The sequence below is a fragment of the Cygnus olor genome, chromosome 2, assembly GCF_009769625.2.
Source record: "Cygnus olor isolate bCygOlo1 chromosome 2, bCygOlo1.pri.v2, whole genome shotgun sequence".
Lineage (NCBI taxonomy): Eukaryota > Metazoa > Chordata > Aves > Anseriformes > Anatidae > Cygnus > Cygnus olor.
Window position 1 is genome coordinate 60,616,140 of NC_049170.1, and position 19,367 is coordinate 60,635,506.

General features: G+C 37.3%; 1 protein-coding gene across 1 annotated transcript in view; it reads right to left on the reverse strand.

The window, feature by feature from the left end:
* The window catches only part of CDK13 (cyclin dependent kinase 13), a 49,958-nt gene that overhangs the window by 1,752 nt on the left and 28,839 nt on the right, over positions 1 to 19,367 (reverse strand). Inside the window, 8 exon segments of the mRNA XM_040545770.1 lie at positions 560 to 1,123; positions 4,007 to 4,212; positions 6,306 to 6,437; positions 7,364 to 7,480; positions 9,562 to 9,639; positions 9,755 to 9,856; positions 12,601 to 12,657; positions 15,400 to 15,589. Of these exon segments, the coding sequence (XP_040401704.1) occupies positions 560 to 1,123; positions 4,007 to 4,212; positions 6,306 to 6,437; positions 7,364 to 7,480; positions 9,562 to 9,639; positions 9,755 to 9,856; positions 12,601 to 12,657; positions 15,400 to 15,589 (1,446 nt within the window).

The window sequence follows — 19,367 nt, forward strand, 5'->3', positions numbered from 1 at the left end:
GACAAAAGGACGTCCTTTCAGGGAACAGCAAAACGTAAGGCTAAGAACAAAACAACTTCAAAAACCCTCAAAAAACACTCCCAAACCACTTCAGAATATTTCTCTCAACAGCAGCACACACCACAGAGCAATGCATAAACCACGGTACAATAAAGCTCAAATAGCAGCCCAAGACGACCAAAAACAGAGCTCTAGACTTTAAGAAAACTAAGGAAATCACTACTATAACAATGAATTAAACTGCTTCATCAGAAAAAGCACAGGCATCTCTTTGAATGGGGACTACCTTTTACTCTGCCTGCATGCCTCCTGCGACAGTAAGACATGAAGTCCAGCCAGGCATTTACATTCCCACCAAAGGAACAAAACAAACAGAGCGGCTAGCGCTTGAACAGTCGTGACTATGAAAAAATGATGCAGACATAAGTGATAAAATCATGTAATCACCTCTCCTGTGCTCACACAGACTCGGTATTGTTAACCCGTTAACTCTTTCCCCAAACTATCGCGTCTCCACTGCTCAAGGTACCTGCCGGTTAGCCCCAAAGACCACCAGTACCTGCAGCAGCCGTGTACAGTGACTTGATCAGGTGTGGGTAACCGGGTGCTGGCGATTCCACATCATCCCGGCTGACAGATGCAGGAGTGGTGGGCTCTGGAGGCTGCCTGAGTTGTAACGACATTTCATTTCCTGATCCGTTTTCCTTCTCCTCCAACACCAGATCTTTCTGTTTTGTTTGCTGAGCCTTTATTAACTGAGACAACAGAACAGCAAATGCACTCTGTACGGCTGCCTGGGCAGCGTCAGTCTCGACTTTGGGCTGACTCAGTTGAGCAGGGGGCACAGGAGGCTGCGTGACGGTCGTCTGTTTTAGAGGCTCCTGTTCCGGTGGTGGTGGCGGAGGCGGCGGCGGCTGCTGCTGCTGTTCTGACTGTTTTTCACCTGCTGACAAAATTCCAGCAGGAAGATTTATTTTATTTAGTTGCTGCTGAGTCTCTGGGTTTACCTTAATATTCAACACTTGGGCAAACTGTGCCAAACTAACACTTGTTTTAGACTGTAGCAGGTTTAGCAGGATTGCCACTTCATTCTGGTTTAACTGCTGTCCAGTGCTTGTTTTTGCTAAAGACAAAAAAGGTGTTTTTAAGTATTATTTAGAACTTCCATATTTCAGAAACTCAAAATTAAGACTAATCTAGCATGGCTGACACAACTGGCAAAGCATGGTTTTGGACAACATAGAAATGGAATGCTTTTACAGATTAACTGCCTTGGGGGGAGTCTCTATAGGAAATGGAATAGTAAGATCCAATATAAAGAAAGTGACTTCCAAGGGGTGCACACATGCACTTGGACAGATGAGAAACATCAAGCTGGAGCCCAATTTTCCACAGTACAACTAAGCTGGGGCTTAAGGCCACCTGCTTTAGGCAGCTGTAAAATTTCCAATCCCCACAAAATTTCCTATCTTTGACATATCACATCCCTCTGTTAAAAAGTGGCCATCTGCGAAACGCATTTCCAGTCACATTCTGGCCCATTCTAATTCAGCATCTGGATTCTAACACCTGCTCAAGTGACCAGGCTGTAGGTGACCCAGAAGCTAGCAGTATAAATGCAAAAAAGCACATGCTGAGTTTGAAGGACAAGCAGTCAATCACTGAGTAGCAGGAAAATGCAGGTTTGTGATAATACCCATCTTTTTTTTTTTTTTTTTAAGTGAATTTATTTGCTACACATAAGAAGAAATTATGATGATGCAGGGAAAGATAGATAAACAAGGAAGTCAGAATATAGAAATATTTTCTTAATTTCAAACAGCCATTGTGTTAGTTTATTTTGAAAGGAGAAGCGAAGCAGCATGGATTTCAGCATGCCCCAAGAGTAGATAACTTTGAGAAAAGTAAAAAATTAAAAAATGGGTGTGTATTTCCCTGAATTTCCATAACCCAAGTCAACACAAACACCTTCTGTCCTCTTCTATCCCTGCCTGTCTGCTAATGCCCTAATATATTAATTCACGGCATTTTCAAAGCCGCACCTGAAGAAATGGTCACATAAAACCTTAAGTACTTGCCTCGCAAGACTAAGAAGAGAACAGCCGGAAAGTGCTGCAAAACCCTTAACCCATTACCCTACTTGTGGATGTGCACCAGGATGCAAGCACTTGGAACTTAACTCTGGCAGGTTCCAAGGATTTCAAAGATCTTACATATTTATATAAATATAAAAATAAAACCATATTTTATTTGGCAAGAGGAAAAATATCATTTGTAATGCCTTCTACTGTTGGATCTCACCTAGATGTCATGCTTAACAGTTGATTTTGTGACATCTGAGGATGGTAATAGAAACAACATCCAAACATCCCCCAGCTTGTCAACATGAAAATGTCAAAAGAGGGTAACTAACCTACCTATTTTTATATTCTAGGCTACTTTCAAGTCCATTCCAAGAGCTAAGTCTTTTCTGGGAAACCTAGCAGTTTCTACCAGAACAAAATTAATGAGCTCTACATATCTCCTCTCAAATTCTAAGATGCAACAGCCAGGGTTCCCATTCATGAAGCAGAACATTAGCAGTTCATCCACGACATTTTAAACCTCTTTTTGGCACTCAAAAAAATGCAGCAGCTTTAAGCATGCATATAGCATGTACACTGAGTCCTGTAGTATGCCTTATGGATGATTCTAACTAAGGTGTATAAGGGTTTAAGGAATTGCTTTAATACATCTTTACTCTGAACTAAGCTCCCCTGAAAATTAAAATTCTGTCTTCTCTACCTAGATATATTTTTCTATGTAATTACAGACAAATGGTATTTTAGGTCTGGAAGATTCCTTCTCTAGTTGTTTAGTTTATTTTGCATTGTTAGTGTTAATGACTAATAAGCACATTAGACCATCAACAGGCTACCTGTTATGAAAGCATAAAGAAAATAACTATTACCCTCTGGACGTTTTAAACTCTTACACATTTTTCATTCGTGTGGAAAAAAAATTGTAAGGGCTACAGAAAGTCATCTTTGAAAATGCTGCCAAAGCTTTAGTTTAAGCTTAAGGAGTGGCAGAAGCTCTCAGCCAGCTTAAAGTAAGAAACAGCATGAACAGGAGCAAGAAGCAATAAACTGCAATATGAAAAACTTTTTCTAGCTTTTCACAGCATATTTGGAACTCTGCTCCACTGTTAAATGACAAGTTGACTCAAGATGGTTAGTATTAAAGAATTTTCATGCTCATCTCCATTTCTTGTTTTCCTTCAGATGAACTCCTGTATCAGTGTCAGGATTTAAGGTCACTTTGCACAATTAAAATTGATCTTATCAGGTATGAATTTATATAATTGAAACTTATCAGGTATGCCTTTTGTATTATCTCAAGTGGTGTCAATGCAAGGAGACCATGACTTTATTTTTCATATTATATTCACAACATCGGTCTCGTAGCAAAATACTTTGGTTATGTTTTAGAATTAATGTCTGTGCAAGCTACAGAGGTGGTTACTTCTTGTTATAAGAGTTGTTTTTTTTTTTTTTTTTTTTTTTTTTAAGAGTTGGTTCAGCCCAAACAACTTGGAAAGCTGAAGACTAACATAACATGCTGAGGGAATCTGTTTTATTTGAAGTGATGATTGTTTTAAAATCTGCCCTTGGGTCAGTTTATCAATACCAATAAAATTCCTTCCATCTCTGTACACTGTGATGAACTTAGAGCAGAAGCTGACTAGTGGGATTACTGAAGATCTACAGATGAGCGAGAGATCAAATCCTTTCAAAACAAAGAGCGAAGTAGTTGTTCTGGCCAGATCAAAAATTTAAGGAAAAATTAAAAGAAATGCCCAGTTTCCAAAAATGAAGGCAAATCTTTTGTAACAAAGATTTAACTTACAATGCCGTTCCTCCCTCAAGAATCCAGGAGATGTCAGTACTCTGAAAATAACATCTAAAATTTCTAGAGGTGCAATCCAAGTAGAAGGTAATTATAAGAACCGAAAATATTTACTGACCAAGTGCTACACTAGAGTTGCCCTGAGTTTTGAGTTGGGAAGAAGTTTGCATGCCTTGTGGTGTGTTGGTTCTGCTCTCATCCATGCCTAGAGACAGGTCCTTCCGAGGGACTTTAGTTGCTGTTGCATCATCAGTCATGCCCATCTGCTTCTGTCTTCTGCGTTTCTTACTCCACAGCTCATGGCAATCCTGCCACAAAGGAAGGCTGCAAAGAACGATTAGAGATCATCAGTTTTATCCTGGATTTTTTAAAAATGTTTTTTAACCACGGCGGTAAAATAAATGCTCAAATTATACATAATGTAGCCGTTGCAAAGAGGAACCTGCTGAAATTCAGAAATACATCAGAAAACACCCAGAGCCAGCAAGATCTCAAGAATTCTTTCTTGGATGAAATCTCTTCTTCAGCTGCCTATTTCACAAGCGCAGGTCCCTCTGGCAGAAAAAGGGAACAAGTATCTTTCAATGACAATCAACATTACTTTCTTGCTTGTAAAAGTACCACATCTGCAAAGATGTATTTGTCCACAGAAGGAGACATGGCTATCCATTATTTGTAGTCATACAGCACAGGCAAACAAGAAAGGGGAAAAAAAGTTGCAGGAATAGATAGTACTTAACACTAGCAAAGTTAGGATGCTAGGAAGAACCATGGATATCCCAGTCCTTTAAGACAGAAAAAAGCAAAGGCAAAAATCTTCTGTGCAACTCATCTGCTATGGGTTCTGTCCTTCCATTACTATTCCCGGCAGGCATCTCAATTCTGATCTCCTGAGGAACACAGAGCCCCATCCCATAGCTTATGGAAATACTGACAGAGGCATTAAAATAGTGCCTTTTGTTTTCCCATTACAAATCAATAACTGTCTGAGCAGTTCTCTCACCCAGGAACATGGAAAAAATGAGGTGTCAGATGACAAGAGCCATTGGAAAGGAAATTATGACAACTGTTTCCTTTATTCTCTCCCTTCACATCGCAGGTCAAAGACCTGCCAGGTATTTAGTCCGCAACAGCTTGGAACAATCTGGCAACTGTGAGAAGTCCCCTACAGTATTTGCAATCAACAATTTCTCAAATGAGCAGCTACTCCTTCCCAAAAAGGAACTTTATTCTTTCTTGAGAACAGTCAACACTTTCCCCTGAAGACTATGTTAAATGTGGGTGTGGTTCTTAATTCTTAAAAGGACACCAATTAATCATTTGTTCCAAATTTTCCTGTATCAGCTTCTACAATAGATGGATTACCAAACCCCTGGAAAAAAAAAAATGCAACAATTTCTTCCCATTCACTTACTTCAAAATGCATATAAGCAACATGCCACAAAGTGTTTCTGAGATTTTAGTGAATAGCCTAATATATAACATTGCTCATTACTAATATTCAGCCACTGATAATACATATCATATTCAGATTATGAAAGAAACCTTCTATCTCATGCATCAGGACCATTAGTAAAAACCTGTACGTAACAGGTAAGTCTTGAAAGATTTTGAATAAAATACTTAGATAAAACTCAAATATTTTTCCTACTTGGTAACTAATTAAAAATAAATCAGCAAAAGCTGCCTTGAAGGTACAATTCATTCAAACTATTAAATGCTCTATCATTAGCCAGCTATCTTGAGTGAAGAGTTAAACTTGCAGATTATGTCAGTTTTTCATTGTTTTACTTGGGGCTGGTTCAAACATTACTTGTACCAAATAAAGTGACAATCAAGTCACTACAAAAACCCTACCAGACCTTGCAATGTATTTCCACTCAGAAAAACATACAGAGAAGGGAAAAAAAGAAAACAAAAAACACACAAAATATTTCACTTGTTTGTGAAACCAAGAATCTTATTTGTCACAGGAAATCATGTACAGTATTTCACTAACTCTCAGATACCTTTGCAGAATTCTATGCCCAGTGTCATTCTACCATCAAAGACGACGATTCAGATTCATGAAGGACCCCAAAACTCTTGGAAAAAATAGACACTGATAAACAGAAATAAAAGGGAAACGATGTTTTTCAGAGACATTCGCATAAGAGGATTTTTTTTTTTTTAAATAGCACTAACTCAGTCACTAATTCTAGGAATCGCAAATCAGACTGGTCTCAGATCCTCACAGCCACTGATACCAGGATCTGCATAGTGATTCTGCATGAAAATGATTATTAGCCAATGGTATGTATTAACAATTTTCTTCCACCACGAGCCTCTTGAACTGAAACACAACAAGCTTAAATGAAATCAGTGTATGTTCCTGTTTTGTTGAGGTAAGGAACAACTCAACTCAAGTAATGACTTACTCTGGGGGAGGCATTTTAGATGGTTCCACATCTCGCAGAAACTCGCACTGAAGAGCTTGTTCAGCTGTGCAGCGCTTGCTGGGATCCAGAGCAAGCATGTAATCAAACAAATCTAATGCAGCTGGTGGGATGCTACAAAAGAACAAAATGGAGAAAAGCATCACAACTGTATTTTGAATCACACACTTCAGTGAAAAATTTTAATTAACAAAACCCCTCCAAAATAACTGATCATTAATGTTAAGTCCTTGCTTGGTAGTAAGAGGTAGATAAAAAGTTCACCTTGGATTACACTTGGCTATTTATGTTTCTTTATCTTTGTATGATTTAATTGCTTGAAATATTCTTCTTCTAAAACAAAACCAAACCAAAACAACAAGAAAACCCACTAAACTGAGACTATATTGTTACTTTACACTTTGGAATTTAGCACGATGGGAGTTGCAGTTTCCATTGGTCCAAACAAAATAACTACTGCTTTAGAAATGTAGATCTCATTAGTACAAACAGGATGATGCATTTTTCCCAAACTCCAAAGTAGATGGAGGGGAACAATCCCTTTAAAATACATATACAGCTGTTTACCATAACTTTCATGTGTGATCTTTGCACAAAAACAGCCCAGTGGTAGTATTTTACAATACATGGTTCAAAAAACTCTTCTGTGCTGAATGTATTTATGACTCAAACGACTGTTATGTTAACCAGACTGCATATTTAGCTGTAACCAGTTGTCCTAATAAAAAACAATTAAGTACTCCAAGCTGTTTTTGGACAGGGGCAGCAAGCAGGTGTACCAATCGTGGAAAACAAATGCTTCCTTAGGTGAAAGCTGACAGGTGGCTGAAATTTTAGGGCCTTCTTCCCCCTTCTTGAAACTTTATTTAATAAGGGTTAATAAGAACTCTGCAGGTATCTTCGGAAGGATAAGATCCTAAAGCCAGTTTTCTTCACACTTAATCTATGTTCAGTCAGTCTCTAGAAAATAGTGAAGTTCATAAAGATTCCAGCAAAATTCAATGCTACTATAATTGACTAAACTAATTCTTCATCCTTACAAAGCAAACTCTTCTCTTAGTTTTCGACGATACTGCTTCTTTGGTTTCATCGTGTTGAAATAAGCTAATTTTATAACATCAGGCCACACTGCTGGACAAGGACTCCCGCAAATTCGACTGCACCAAAAAAAAAAAAGGAGAAAACAAGGGTATGAGATCGAAAAACCACAAGTAAACAAAGCTGATAATTTATTCTTAGAAATACAGTGGATAAAAACATATTTTTTAATTTTAATGTTCAGTTTCATTTAGCTAAAATTTCTCTACAGTCCAAGGCCTAACACCATTAAATAATAGTGAATTATCCAGGAAAGGCAACCACCCTTCACAGGATAAACTGGCTTTAGAAAGTCCACTGCTTCTGAACCCTCTCCCATCCCCAGGGCATCCTCCAGGCTCCGGAGAATTGGATACCCCAGGTTTAGAGTGCCGCGCCTTTATTTCCCAATGACAGTGAAGAAAGACACATCAAATGCCTGAAAGAGCAGGCCTGACAAATTTAAAACTAAAGAGAATTTAGTCGACAATTTAAAGAGAATTTAGAAGATAGAGGCAAAAAACTAAACACAGTAAGGCCTAAGGGCAAAATTATGACTGGACAGCTAAAATCCTTTTTTTTTTTTTTTTTTTTACTTCAGTTTTGAGCCTTACATGTCAGCCCTAATCTGTCTCCACAAATGGAGTTGCCCAGACTCATTCCTCTCACTCTGTCCCTGCCTGTTTTGTCCAGCCAAGGACTGTTAGCACAGCCTGACCAACACCACACTTCCAAGCAGAAGATCAGAAGAGGCAATTTACCGTACTATGCAAGCCTTAAGACCTTTGCCAAAAGCAGTCATAAAATAATAACTTGCAAATACATTTCCTTAGTTTGCCCCCTTCCATTTATTTGAGTTAAACAGCTAGTGCAAGAGACCTAATGATGGACTAATTATGCCCCTACCACTATGCAAACGAAACTGACTTTACACTTGTTGGGGTATGAAACTTGCAGGGAAAAGAAAAATAAGAATTTTATCTTTTCCCTATCAGAATTTTCTTCAGCTCTATCTTTGAAAAGTAATTTAGGATAACGGAAAGGATAAATGTAGAATTGTTGACTGTAACATGATGATGATTGAGCTGTTGATAAAATAAAATTGATATATTACACTTTAACAGCCCTAAAATGCAGAGTATCAGCGCATTAAATACAATGAAGAAAAATTAGCTACAAGCAAGCTAGCTGCCAGCCTCCTTTGAGCAGCAGAAAGTCTTAAAATTTCACTTCTGACAACTGCATTCTTATGGGCTTCAGTGCCATCTAGTGGACAAAAGCAAAAACTCAACTCAAAGAGATCAGTTCTCACATTCAGAATGATTACTGATATCTTGCACCTCCTAAAAACTTGATTTTTCCAGGCGACCTAGTAAGATATTACACAGAACATAGTATTGTTTAATCTGCTTTGGAAAACATCTCCACATGTAACTTTTTTAAGTAACTCGACCATTTACTCTTCAGGTTCTGTTAAGTTCTTCTATAGGACTCACTCTGTTTTCCCCTTGTTTCTAGAAAGAGGACCTCTCCTCACTTATGAGGTCAATTATGATATCAGAATCAAGAGCAATTTTTGCTTGCTGAATAAAAGGAAAGCAAGCATGCTCTGGTCCATGGATTTAATATACATAATATCCTAAGATTTACTGAGATAATGAAGGAAACAAAAATTTCACCTCCATGAAGTACAGTTTGTACGGGAAGAGAAATATTCTGATGAAAATAATAAAGCCCAGGTGTGTATGTGGAAGTCCTAAAGCAAGAGCTCAAGGCAAGTAGCATGCAAAGTACCTACTGCTCCCAAACTCCACTTGTCATCTATTTTTTCCTTTTGATTTGCCACAAGGAAGTTCTAACATAGTCTTAAAAAAAAATCAGCATTTTAACCACTCCTTTACAACTTCAGTAATAGGCAACTCCAGCTGCATCACCAAGAAAACACTTACTGATCAATTGTACATTGGTAGGGCCACAGCATACTCACAAAAATCACTTATCCGCATCCAAGCATAAGCCACTGACTTTACATGCCCCTGAAAACCACTAATATCTCACTCGTGGTGATTATCAAGTCTTTGTAAGTGTTAGCAGCATGTTATCTCCATTTTAACATGAAAAAATTGACAGTTTATGAGGCACCTATCATGTGCCTATTTACCTTATAAGTTCCAGTTGAGCAAGTTCTTGATTTGCTTGAAATATTGGCTTTTTTGTAAAAAGTTCACCCAGGATGCAGCTGTAAAACAGTTTTACACAATTCCGTCATTACGGCTTTCAATCCAGCTCCACAGAAAAATCTAACGTTTACTTCCAGCTTGTTCTGCTTGCTACACTCTGTACCAAACTCTTACCCACAGCTCCAGACATCGATAGCTGGCGTATATCTTTCTTCTCCAAGCAGAAGTTCAGGAGGCCGATACCATAATGTAATAACTTTGTTGGTATATGGTCGGCTGTTGGGGGGAGCAAAAAAAGAGGACTATCATTTTACTACAATCTCATTTTTGGAAAAGTGGTATTTTGAAGGCTTTAATTCTGTGGTGCTGCTACAAGACAGTGCAATCTTCCATTTTTATTTTTTAATTCTGCAAAGTTGCAACTGCATAAAAGCAAATGCAACCATCTGACCAAGGCTAGCAAATGACAGCCTGAAACATCACCTCAAAGATATAATAAACATATATAATCACCTAGCCATCTTGATGCTACGTGAATCCTATATCAATTATTAAACAGCAATACTGTTTATCTATTACACTGCTAGTAATTTCTAGAGAAGGACCTGCTTGGATAAAATCAGTAACTTCTTGACAATTGTTGATTATTAGAATACTGAACATAGGATCTCTACAAGCATTTTGAAAAATAGAAGTCACTCTCCCCTCTGCAAATAAAACCAAAAAAGATGAAGTCTTTATCTACATCCTTCAAAAACTTTGAATTCTAAGCCTGGAACTCTTCCAATATCTTTCTGTATTTCAACATTTTTAATTCTCTACAGCTCTAACCAGACGTTTTGGTCATTGTTAACAATCCTTTCCATCCTCACACTAAGGCAAGGATTCCACTGTCTTGGACATGCATTTTTGGTGGCTAGGTCAAGATACAGCATCGAGAACAGTTCAGAGTGGAAGTCACGCAACAGATGTTGGGGGTGTGTGTGTGTGGTGGTGGGGTTGTTTGGTTTTTAATTTTTTTTTTTTTAAACAGGGTGCCTTAGAAATGATTCAGAAATACTTGTTTTAGTTTTAAAAATTCATGTTTAGCAATACAAAGTAATTCCAAAACAGAAAACAGAGTAACATTATGTGCAGTGTTTGAACAAGCTCTTACAACATACTCAGTGGTTCAGGTATTATTTCTGCAAAATCACCTGTCTCTTTTTCATAAAGAATATCTTTCTTTTTTTTAAATATAGGATGGTTTTAGAAACAATCCCATCATTCAACATATTTATCTCTGAAGCAAACATTCATCTACAAAATGCTTACATGCTATGAACTTTCTCTACAGATATACTAGATATACAGATATACTCACATATATATTAGTATACGGTGCTTTTTGTTTGAACAGCTGTTTTCTTATACAATCTGTCACATTTCCTACTCTACACACATTAAGTCCTCCAAAATAACATTCAATGTAGCAACTACAACAATTGGTGGGAATTTACTTAAAATTTTATTACCTCTCCATCATGCTCCTACTGAACTCTGTAACCTTTTGAACAGTATATTGTTCTAACAGTAAAACAAAGTACATGAATGTAATCAGCAATTATTATATGCTCGTTGGTATACATCAATTACTTCTGTTACAGCAGCTCAGAAGCTATTCAGAAGGAAAATGAATGACAAAAGAATTGTCAAAAAACTACTAATGAGATTCTAATTATCCTCCCAAGTTCAACTAGCAATTTGATTAACTAGCATAACTACATTTTAATCTTGGTTTCATTTATATATAATGAACTAATAACATTGCTGTTTTCATGTACACTAAGATCTGTTATTTGCACTATAAATACATTCAATTTCACTCTTTCAATTCTTAGTGAACAGTTGGTTTTAAAACCAAAATTTAAATTAATAGAAAAAAGACATTAAAAACCATCAAGAATAAAACAAAAAAAAGGCCGAATTGGTGCAGACTAAAATAGTGAGGTAGGATGGCACCACTCTCTTTTATTAACAGTACATCCAAAACAAAACTGAATTGTGCACCAGCCGCTTAAGATTATCTTACCCTGCTACTGTACTCAACAGTTTCGATAGCCGTTACTTAAGCATATGTTCCTCAAATAACAGTTCAGAAGACAGCGAAACTAACACTATCATGTTCAAGAACCTCAGAGCTCTGTGAGAAAACAATCAACTCATAAAACTAACACTACAGACATTATTTCCCAAAATAAGCATGCAGAACTCAAAATGAGCTGAAAGACCTAATATTTTCTGTATCCAGTAATCCAACATACACATACTGGTGCAATAAACATTCAGCCTGAATTTTGAAAATCCCATTCCAAACAACAAATACATGACATTACAATATAAATATCAAAGTTCTTATTCATAAAAACTGTGCACCTGTTTCCTGGAGTACAAGTATAATGAAGCCAAGAACAACAGAAGCACAAGTCACAAGAAGTTTCAGAATAGCTTTTATTTAAACTTGTATTTCTGTTTCCAGAAGATTCAACAGGACTGTCTGCCTAAAGAATACAATGAACCTTTTCAAATGTAAGGTTAAATCTTACACAAAAGTTAGGCTTTTTAAAAAGAAACTGTATGAATTTGTGTCAACATAAAAAATTCTCTTTTCCTAAGTAAACATTTCCCAGGTATACCAATAGAAAGAATATGCTTTTGGTTTACAGGACCATAAACTAATATTAATTAAAACCCTACATATTGATGCAACCTACTTAGAACTGCAGCTCTTCATTTCCAATCAATATATGGCTGCTCTCTACAGGATCCAGAATACTCAGAAAGGCAATACACTTACACAAAGAGAGCTTTGTGTTTATGCAGTGCAAGACAACATGCTCTTCCTTTCCATCTCTTAAGCAACTACTTATATTACAGTACAACATCTCCTCTAAACAAACAAAAATTCTGGCCCTCATAATACTCAGTTATGCAAGAAATCAAACTTCTCCATGCTTTTTCACAGTATAATTATATCTTACCTTTCTTCTGAGTTGTACAGCCGAGCAAGCCCAAAATCTGCAAGCTTTATCTGCCCTCTGGTGGAAAACAGAAAGAATTGTTTAGCAGTTAATCCTGTTAAATTTCCTCCCCAAAAACTAGGTGAAGTTTCAAAATTTTAAACAGCTGCAGCTGAACTTCACCAAATCACAATAATGAGTAGGCACTCCTTACAATCTATATATCTCTTCAATCAAGAAATACACTAATCTACCTGATATCAAAGAAAAGCAAGCAAAATTAGACATGGTCATCAAATGGCATTTACATCAGCGGATGCTTCTCAAAATTCAGGGTGCGTACTGTTAAGCATTCAAATCAGCAACTCTGCAATACAAAACTGAGGAGGAAACTACTGTTTTCTTATGCCTGACAGTTAAAATACTGCTAGCAGAAGCATTTGTACAGCAAACAACTACAAGCAGTCCTACTTCCTTCTAGGAAGCAGTCACAGCCCTGCTCTGCTCTTGTAAAGTATAAATAGACTTCAAATCAGGGTGATCAAACAGATAAGGGCTTCTATTTTTGCCAGCAGACAACTTGCTGAATGACAAACCCTAACCCCTTCTTGAGTTTTCCCATACACGAGGTGAAGAGTAGAAGATACAGAGCTTTGCCCTTTTTTTTCTTGCCATGGTTAAAAGACATTGCATAGATGCACAAACACATACAAGGCTCGATGCTGACAAGCCTGCACCATCTATAAAGCTGAAATGATTTAAACAGAAAGCTATCTGCAAGCTTTTTAATACATAGAACAAATTTGGCAATGTCACAAGTTTTGTTCCTTTCCCTCCTGTAATTACGAGCTCTTAAAACTTTTGACTTTCAAATAAATTATAGTTTTGGCTATTTTATCAAATCAGGACAAGACTTGCTGATGTGTGCAAGAATGACCATTTTGTGAGTACAAGATGTACGGATTGCAGTTTCCATTGCATTTTTTTCCTCTTATGTATGAACTGCTGTAACACTTAAAGGAAATCCCCCAAAAGCAAATAAGTATTTCGCTCAAATTTGTACTTTTATTCCTCAGATACCATATTTGTAGAATATCAAAGAAATTTTGAGCAAAGACATTTAATTTGCACCGCTAAGAGATATAAAATCCATGTGTTTGGCTTTAGGTGGTAATGGGACTTTCGTAGCACTGGCTTAAAATTATTCAGATCAACTACAAACATTTTTCTTCTTCCAGCAGAAACCTCTAAGGATGCTCAGAAAGACATTCTGGGGGAAAATACTGTTCATCTTGAAGCTGAGAGAGCACAGCACAACAAAAAGCTCTTCCTCTACTGTACTGCTCCAATGTCAGGTTATACCTCAGCTTCTGAGCTCCCAAAGCTACACCATGACAGCAACATCACTGGATCAAGAGCCAAGCAAGACTAGGTGAATGGACAAGGTGAGTGATGTGGAGGCATGTGTAAGGTAAGTATCTTTATCAGAATCTGGCAAGGCTGTGGTGGGATCCAGAGCTGAGAAAAGTCTAGCATTAATTTAAGCAAGAAAAGGAGGAAAAAAGGAAAAATTCAATTTGGAGAAACCTGGGACAAAACTAGGACCCTACCAAATGAGAACTCTGATGTTTTTTGCCCAGTATTCCATCTCCACCAGTGGCACGAACAGATTTTTAGACAGAATGTGCGAGCCACTTTGAGGCTCACCTTCCCTGTACTCAGCCACCAGCAATAATCACTGAGTTAGAGATCCCTGTCTATTCCCCTCAGTAGGTTTTAATGATCCTGTCCATGAATCTGTCTCATCCCTTTCCGAGTCTCCTAACACTACTCTGAAAACCTCCTGGATAAACATTCCAGAAGCTGACTACCTGCTCTGTAAAGATACTCTTTTATCTGCCATAAGCCTCTCTCTTGCTAGTTTCTACAGTTGTTCCCTGGTTTTAGTACATTGGATGTGATGAACAGGAGTTCTGTATTACAGTTATCTGCTAGCTTCATAATTTTTCACACTCCAACCATACATCCCCTTCAAAATGAGAAGTGACAGTTTTTATAATCCGTCTCCTTCCACTCTTACCAATCTTAGCTGTCCTTCTCTGTGTGTTCTGTACTTCTACTTTGTCTGCTTTGAGATACAGGTATAAGAATTCAAGATAGAGAAGCAAAAGGTTTACACAGTAACAAAGTGCTGTATCTTGCTCTCAACAGCATTCCTAACGGTAAATTGCAGTTCTTCTGATTTATATTGAACAAAAGCATATTTATTAACATGGCTTATAATCACAAGTGGTTAAAAAAAGAAACAAATTCTTCTCTCCATTTGATTACAGCAATAACTGCAAGCCAAAACATGTTTGAAAATGCCTGATCAAATATCATTTTAAAGCATTATCCTAACTAACAAGGACCTCCTGCCACAAAGAACCAGTCTATCCACACTTCATTTTGAAATGAGATGGTAAAAGGAATACACAAACACTTATTTCCTAAAATTCTATTTTAATGTATTTTTATTTCCTAAAATTCTATTTTATAGTATTTGAACTTAGATAATTTCCCCCCATACTCTGACCCAGCAGATTCAAGTTTTAATCCTGATATTTTGAAACAGGTAAGTTTAAAAAAACAACTGCAGGATCCAGCGTTAAGCAGTAACATTACCAGATAAGTATTTTACAATTGATTTTAAAGAAGCTAGGCAATCTATATAATAAAAAAATGGCTAACAGCTTATAACAGTTTAACTATAAAGATTACAAAAAGATTTAAAAATGATCTTGAATACAAGTTTTTACATACTCGAAGCAATATCCATACCTATTATTTAGTAGAATATTTGAACATTTGATATCTCTGTGCAAAAAGTTCTTCTTATGGCAATAGGCCAAACCCTCCATCAGCTGTCTCATAAATGACTTTATATGATTTTCATTAAAATGAACCAAACCAGATTCCAGCAGTCCCATCAAGTCATGGTCCATATATTCAAACACCAGGTAAAATGCACCTAGGAAAATAAGGGGGAGGAGGTAAAGGAAACAGAGAAAAACAGATTTATCAGCAGTCAAAAACATTCTTGCTCCCTGCTTTTGAAAGTCAGGAGTATTTTTCACACAATTCTTTACATTTTTTGAAATATTTTTAGCTGCACCTCATTTCCCATCATAACAATGAAATACAGTGCAGTAAAATATTTTTGTAACATTGCTTTCTCATGTAAGCAATTATTCTAATCACCAAATGTTTGTGAAAGCAAATGTAATTCTACAACACAATGCTCAGACATTTACCCTCCCTACAGCTCTCCATCAAAACCACCATTTTGTTTAAATAAAGTTTAACTGGGTTAGTATTCCCTGTAATTTTTGTGGAGAAATCTAGAAGCACAAAATATATACAGCATGAGTTCATCTGTCATGATTCTTGGGCTTATTTTTAAGCTTTCAGCGTGGAATTGGGTCAGAAGTAAACCTGTCTTTCTTAGACTAGAAGTACCTACAAGAAAAGACAAAATGAGAAAGAACTAACCTATTAGCAACAGCAGCTCTACAAAGATGAAGTTCATACCGCAAGTTGCCACATACATACATTAAGCATTACAGAATCTGGCTTTATCTCACATTAGCCCGTGTTACTCCATAACAAACATATTAAAACCAAGGGTCTTTGATATATGTAGGTATTCTTAAAGAAGAAAAGCGCTAAGTACATCTGAGGCAGCAATAACCAACCCCCAGCACAATGATGCACTTGGTTTAGTACCAAATTCTTCTCTCTCTTCCTAACTCTGGGGCAGAGACAATGCAGACCCAGCAGAGCACTGGTTGCAACGCAGAAACCATATTTAAGGGTTTCTTAACTTTCATCTAACTTCCACTTCCATTTTCAGAAACCTCCCCAAAAGATTTCAAAGCCACCACTCTGAAGAACAAAAAGCTTCTGCCCAACAAGAGCTCATTACAGGCTCTAGTTCCAAAGCAAGAAGTTTCAATTTGGAAGATAGTAAAAGTCTTGAAGCATAAGTCAGCTTGCTAAAAACATTTATGCACAGTCAAATTTTAGCAAACTGATGTAGTTTCTTGCATAGTAGCTAAAAAGGGAAGAAAAAGTGCTAAATCACCAACTTTAAACTACATCTGATATTTAGTACTTAAACAGGAAAAAATTATTACTCACACAGCAAGCGTTTAACTTGAGACAAAGATCAGTGAAGAGCAGCTAAACTACAGACCACTGCCTAAGACACTCAGGGCTCACAGTTTTTAAACCACCTCTTTTTGTCCAGCTGTATGTTGTATGGAGGAAGCAAAATACTGGTCATAAAACACCCATCCATATGCTCAGAGGAGCTAGAGCAGAAGGTGAACCAACTAGGTATAACCCAATCCCAGCACTTCAAGAAAAGGAATGAAAGATGTGTTAAGCCATATGGAACCAGAAGTCTGCAGAGTTTCAATATCTGCATAAACGAGCTCACCAGTGCAGTTCACCAGTTCAGCACAGCATAAGCACAGAGGCTCCAAATCTTGGTCTTTGAAAGCAAGACAGCTAGCAACCTGGCGTTAGGTCAGCCTCACTGACAGCTGCTGAAGGATGAAGCAGGGAAGGTTTTAAAATCCCTTGAAACAAAGCACCTGATACTAATGCAGCAGTGCCAGAATAATCTAGACATGCCCTTCAGAGGATGTCAGCTCAACAAAACTGAGTGCCAGTGATGCTGGTATCTCCTCATTCCGGAATACAAATGAAAGTTAACCCTGTCATGGCAGCAGGCTACATGACAAGGACAAAGACTGGGAAGGGTCAGAGGGGTTTCAGACCTGTTCAGTCACCTGAACCCAGTCTCCTCTTTTATATGTAAAGCAGGCTCCACGCCTTGAGCAATTTCCTGCTCTGTCTACTAGCTCCCAGGGTTTTTCACCACTATTTATGAGTGGCAAACAAAATTGGTACCCTCATGAAAGAAGGAAAGCTTACAATGGAGACTATTCATTAAAAAAAAAAAAAAAAAAAACAGAGTAGTACCTGGAAGATGACATCCAGGTATTTGTATTCTCTGCAGCTCTCATTAATAACCGTACACTAGAACAGTATGAGGGAAAAATATAAAAAAAAGTTCCTCCCATATCAGAGCAAGGGCAAATGCACAGATCCATTATTCCTGTGCATTACTATCTACCTATTAAACAATGTTAGGGTTTGAAAACTGCCAAAGCTTAACCTTCTTTATTGGTTATGAGAAACTATTAAAAATAGTGTACTAGCCTTGGCAGTCTAGCTATCACAAATCTGATTATCAGTGTTATTCAAACTGATTTTTTTTAGAAGAGATCATAGTTGCAAGAAGGTTACTAAGCAAACTGAAGTGAAATTTCTGCTATTTTATTTCTAGACAAGTGCAGTGCCATTTTCTGAGAAGAGGTCAGTAGTCACCAAAACCAATTGCTTTATTCCGCTTGATCATTTCAAATCTCCATGCGTTTTCAGGTGGTCTGATCCTTTGTAATAGGAAAAGAAACTATCAATATTCAGGAAGAAGGAGTGAACTGTGCATAGGCAAAAGTCTGCTTATTACAGCATAGTATAATAAGCATATTACAGCATACTTAGTTTGAGTTTACAGCACCCTTTAGCTTAACTGCAACAAGCACCATATAAATGCCACAAGGACTTATTCCTCAAAAAGGAAAACAGCAGACAGAAGAATCATTCTTTCCTTTATGAGGCCATGATGTTCGATAGCTTGGAGGTTATGTCTTAATGAGACTCTCCTTTGTTTCATGCTAACTTTGCCCACTATCCACATTTCTGGAAGCAATGTCATAAAAGCACCTAACGCTTTGTTTCAATAGAGTGTATGCAATTCAAATGAACCCACAGTTACTTATTTGGCTTTAAGGTTACTCTTTTTATTGCTATATGTTAAAGACCTGCACTCCCTGATAAATAGAGTACCTGTGGGGCAGCAGGCAGCCTACAGTCCATTTCCACGTGCTGCAAGAGAGCACTGAAAGGGATGTTGTGTCTTTGCCCACTTTCCTTTTCTAATACATGCAGCTGATCTCCATTCCTTCATCTACCAAGCTAATAGGAATCCTTATTGTTGACAGAGAAACAGCTAGAGCAGCTGAAGAGTAGGAATACTGCCTACTTATGAATATGGATAACAGATAGCAGCCTAATCTATTAAGGAAGTACAGAATAAATAAAGGAGATTCGTGGATGGAAACAACTCTAGCCTTACTCCTTTTGTCTGCATTTAGAAAAACTCATCCTTTAGACCACTTTGTTAGTTAAGATGGATGAGGGTCAGAAAGTGAGATACTGGTTTAGAATAACTGAAGGATTAACACCTCTCTCCTTTTCCTGTTCATACATTTCCAGTCATGAATCTCTAAAAGTAATAAAGTTTTCTCAACCAAAACACTAAATGAGCTGGACTATATATAATGCTGTAGAGCTATGCATACAGCATGGTAAGTCTACAAAATATGACAAAATCTATTATATATAAAGCATTTTCTGATGGGCCAAACAACCTCAAAAAACATACTTTGCAATTGTAAGTCTGTTTTCAGACTGCCATCAACTCAAACAAATCTGAGAAAGCAGGACATCAAGTTACGCATCTGTTTCCAAACCGAGATACAAGTGCTTAGAGCAGAAGATGAAGGGGGATAATACAAAAAACCTAAAAAGATAACAGCTTGTAAGCTAATATTTTCCAAATGTAATTTCATGGGGAAAGTGTTTGGGGTTCTTCAAAATGTCTGATTAAAAACAGA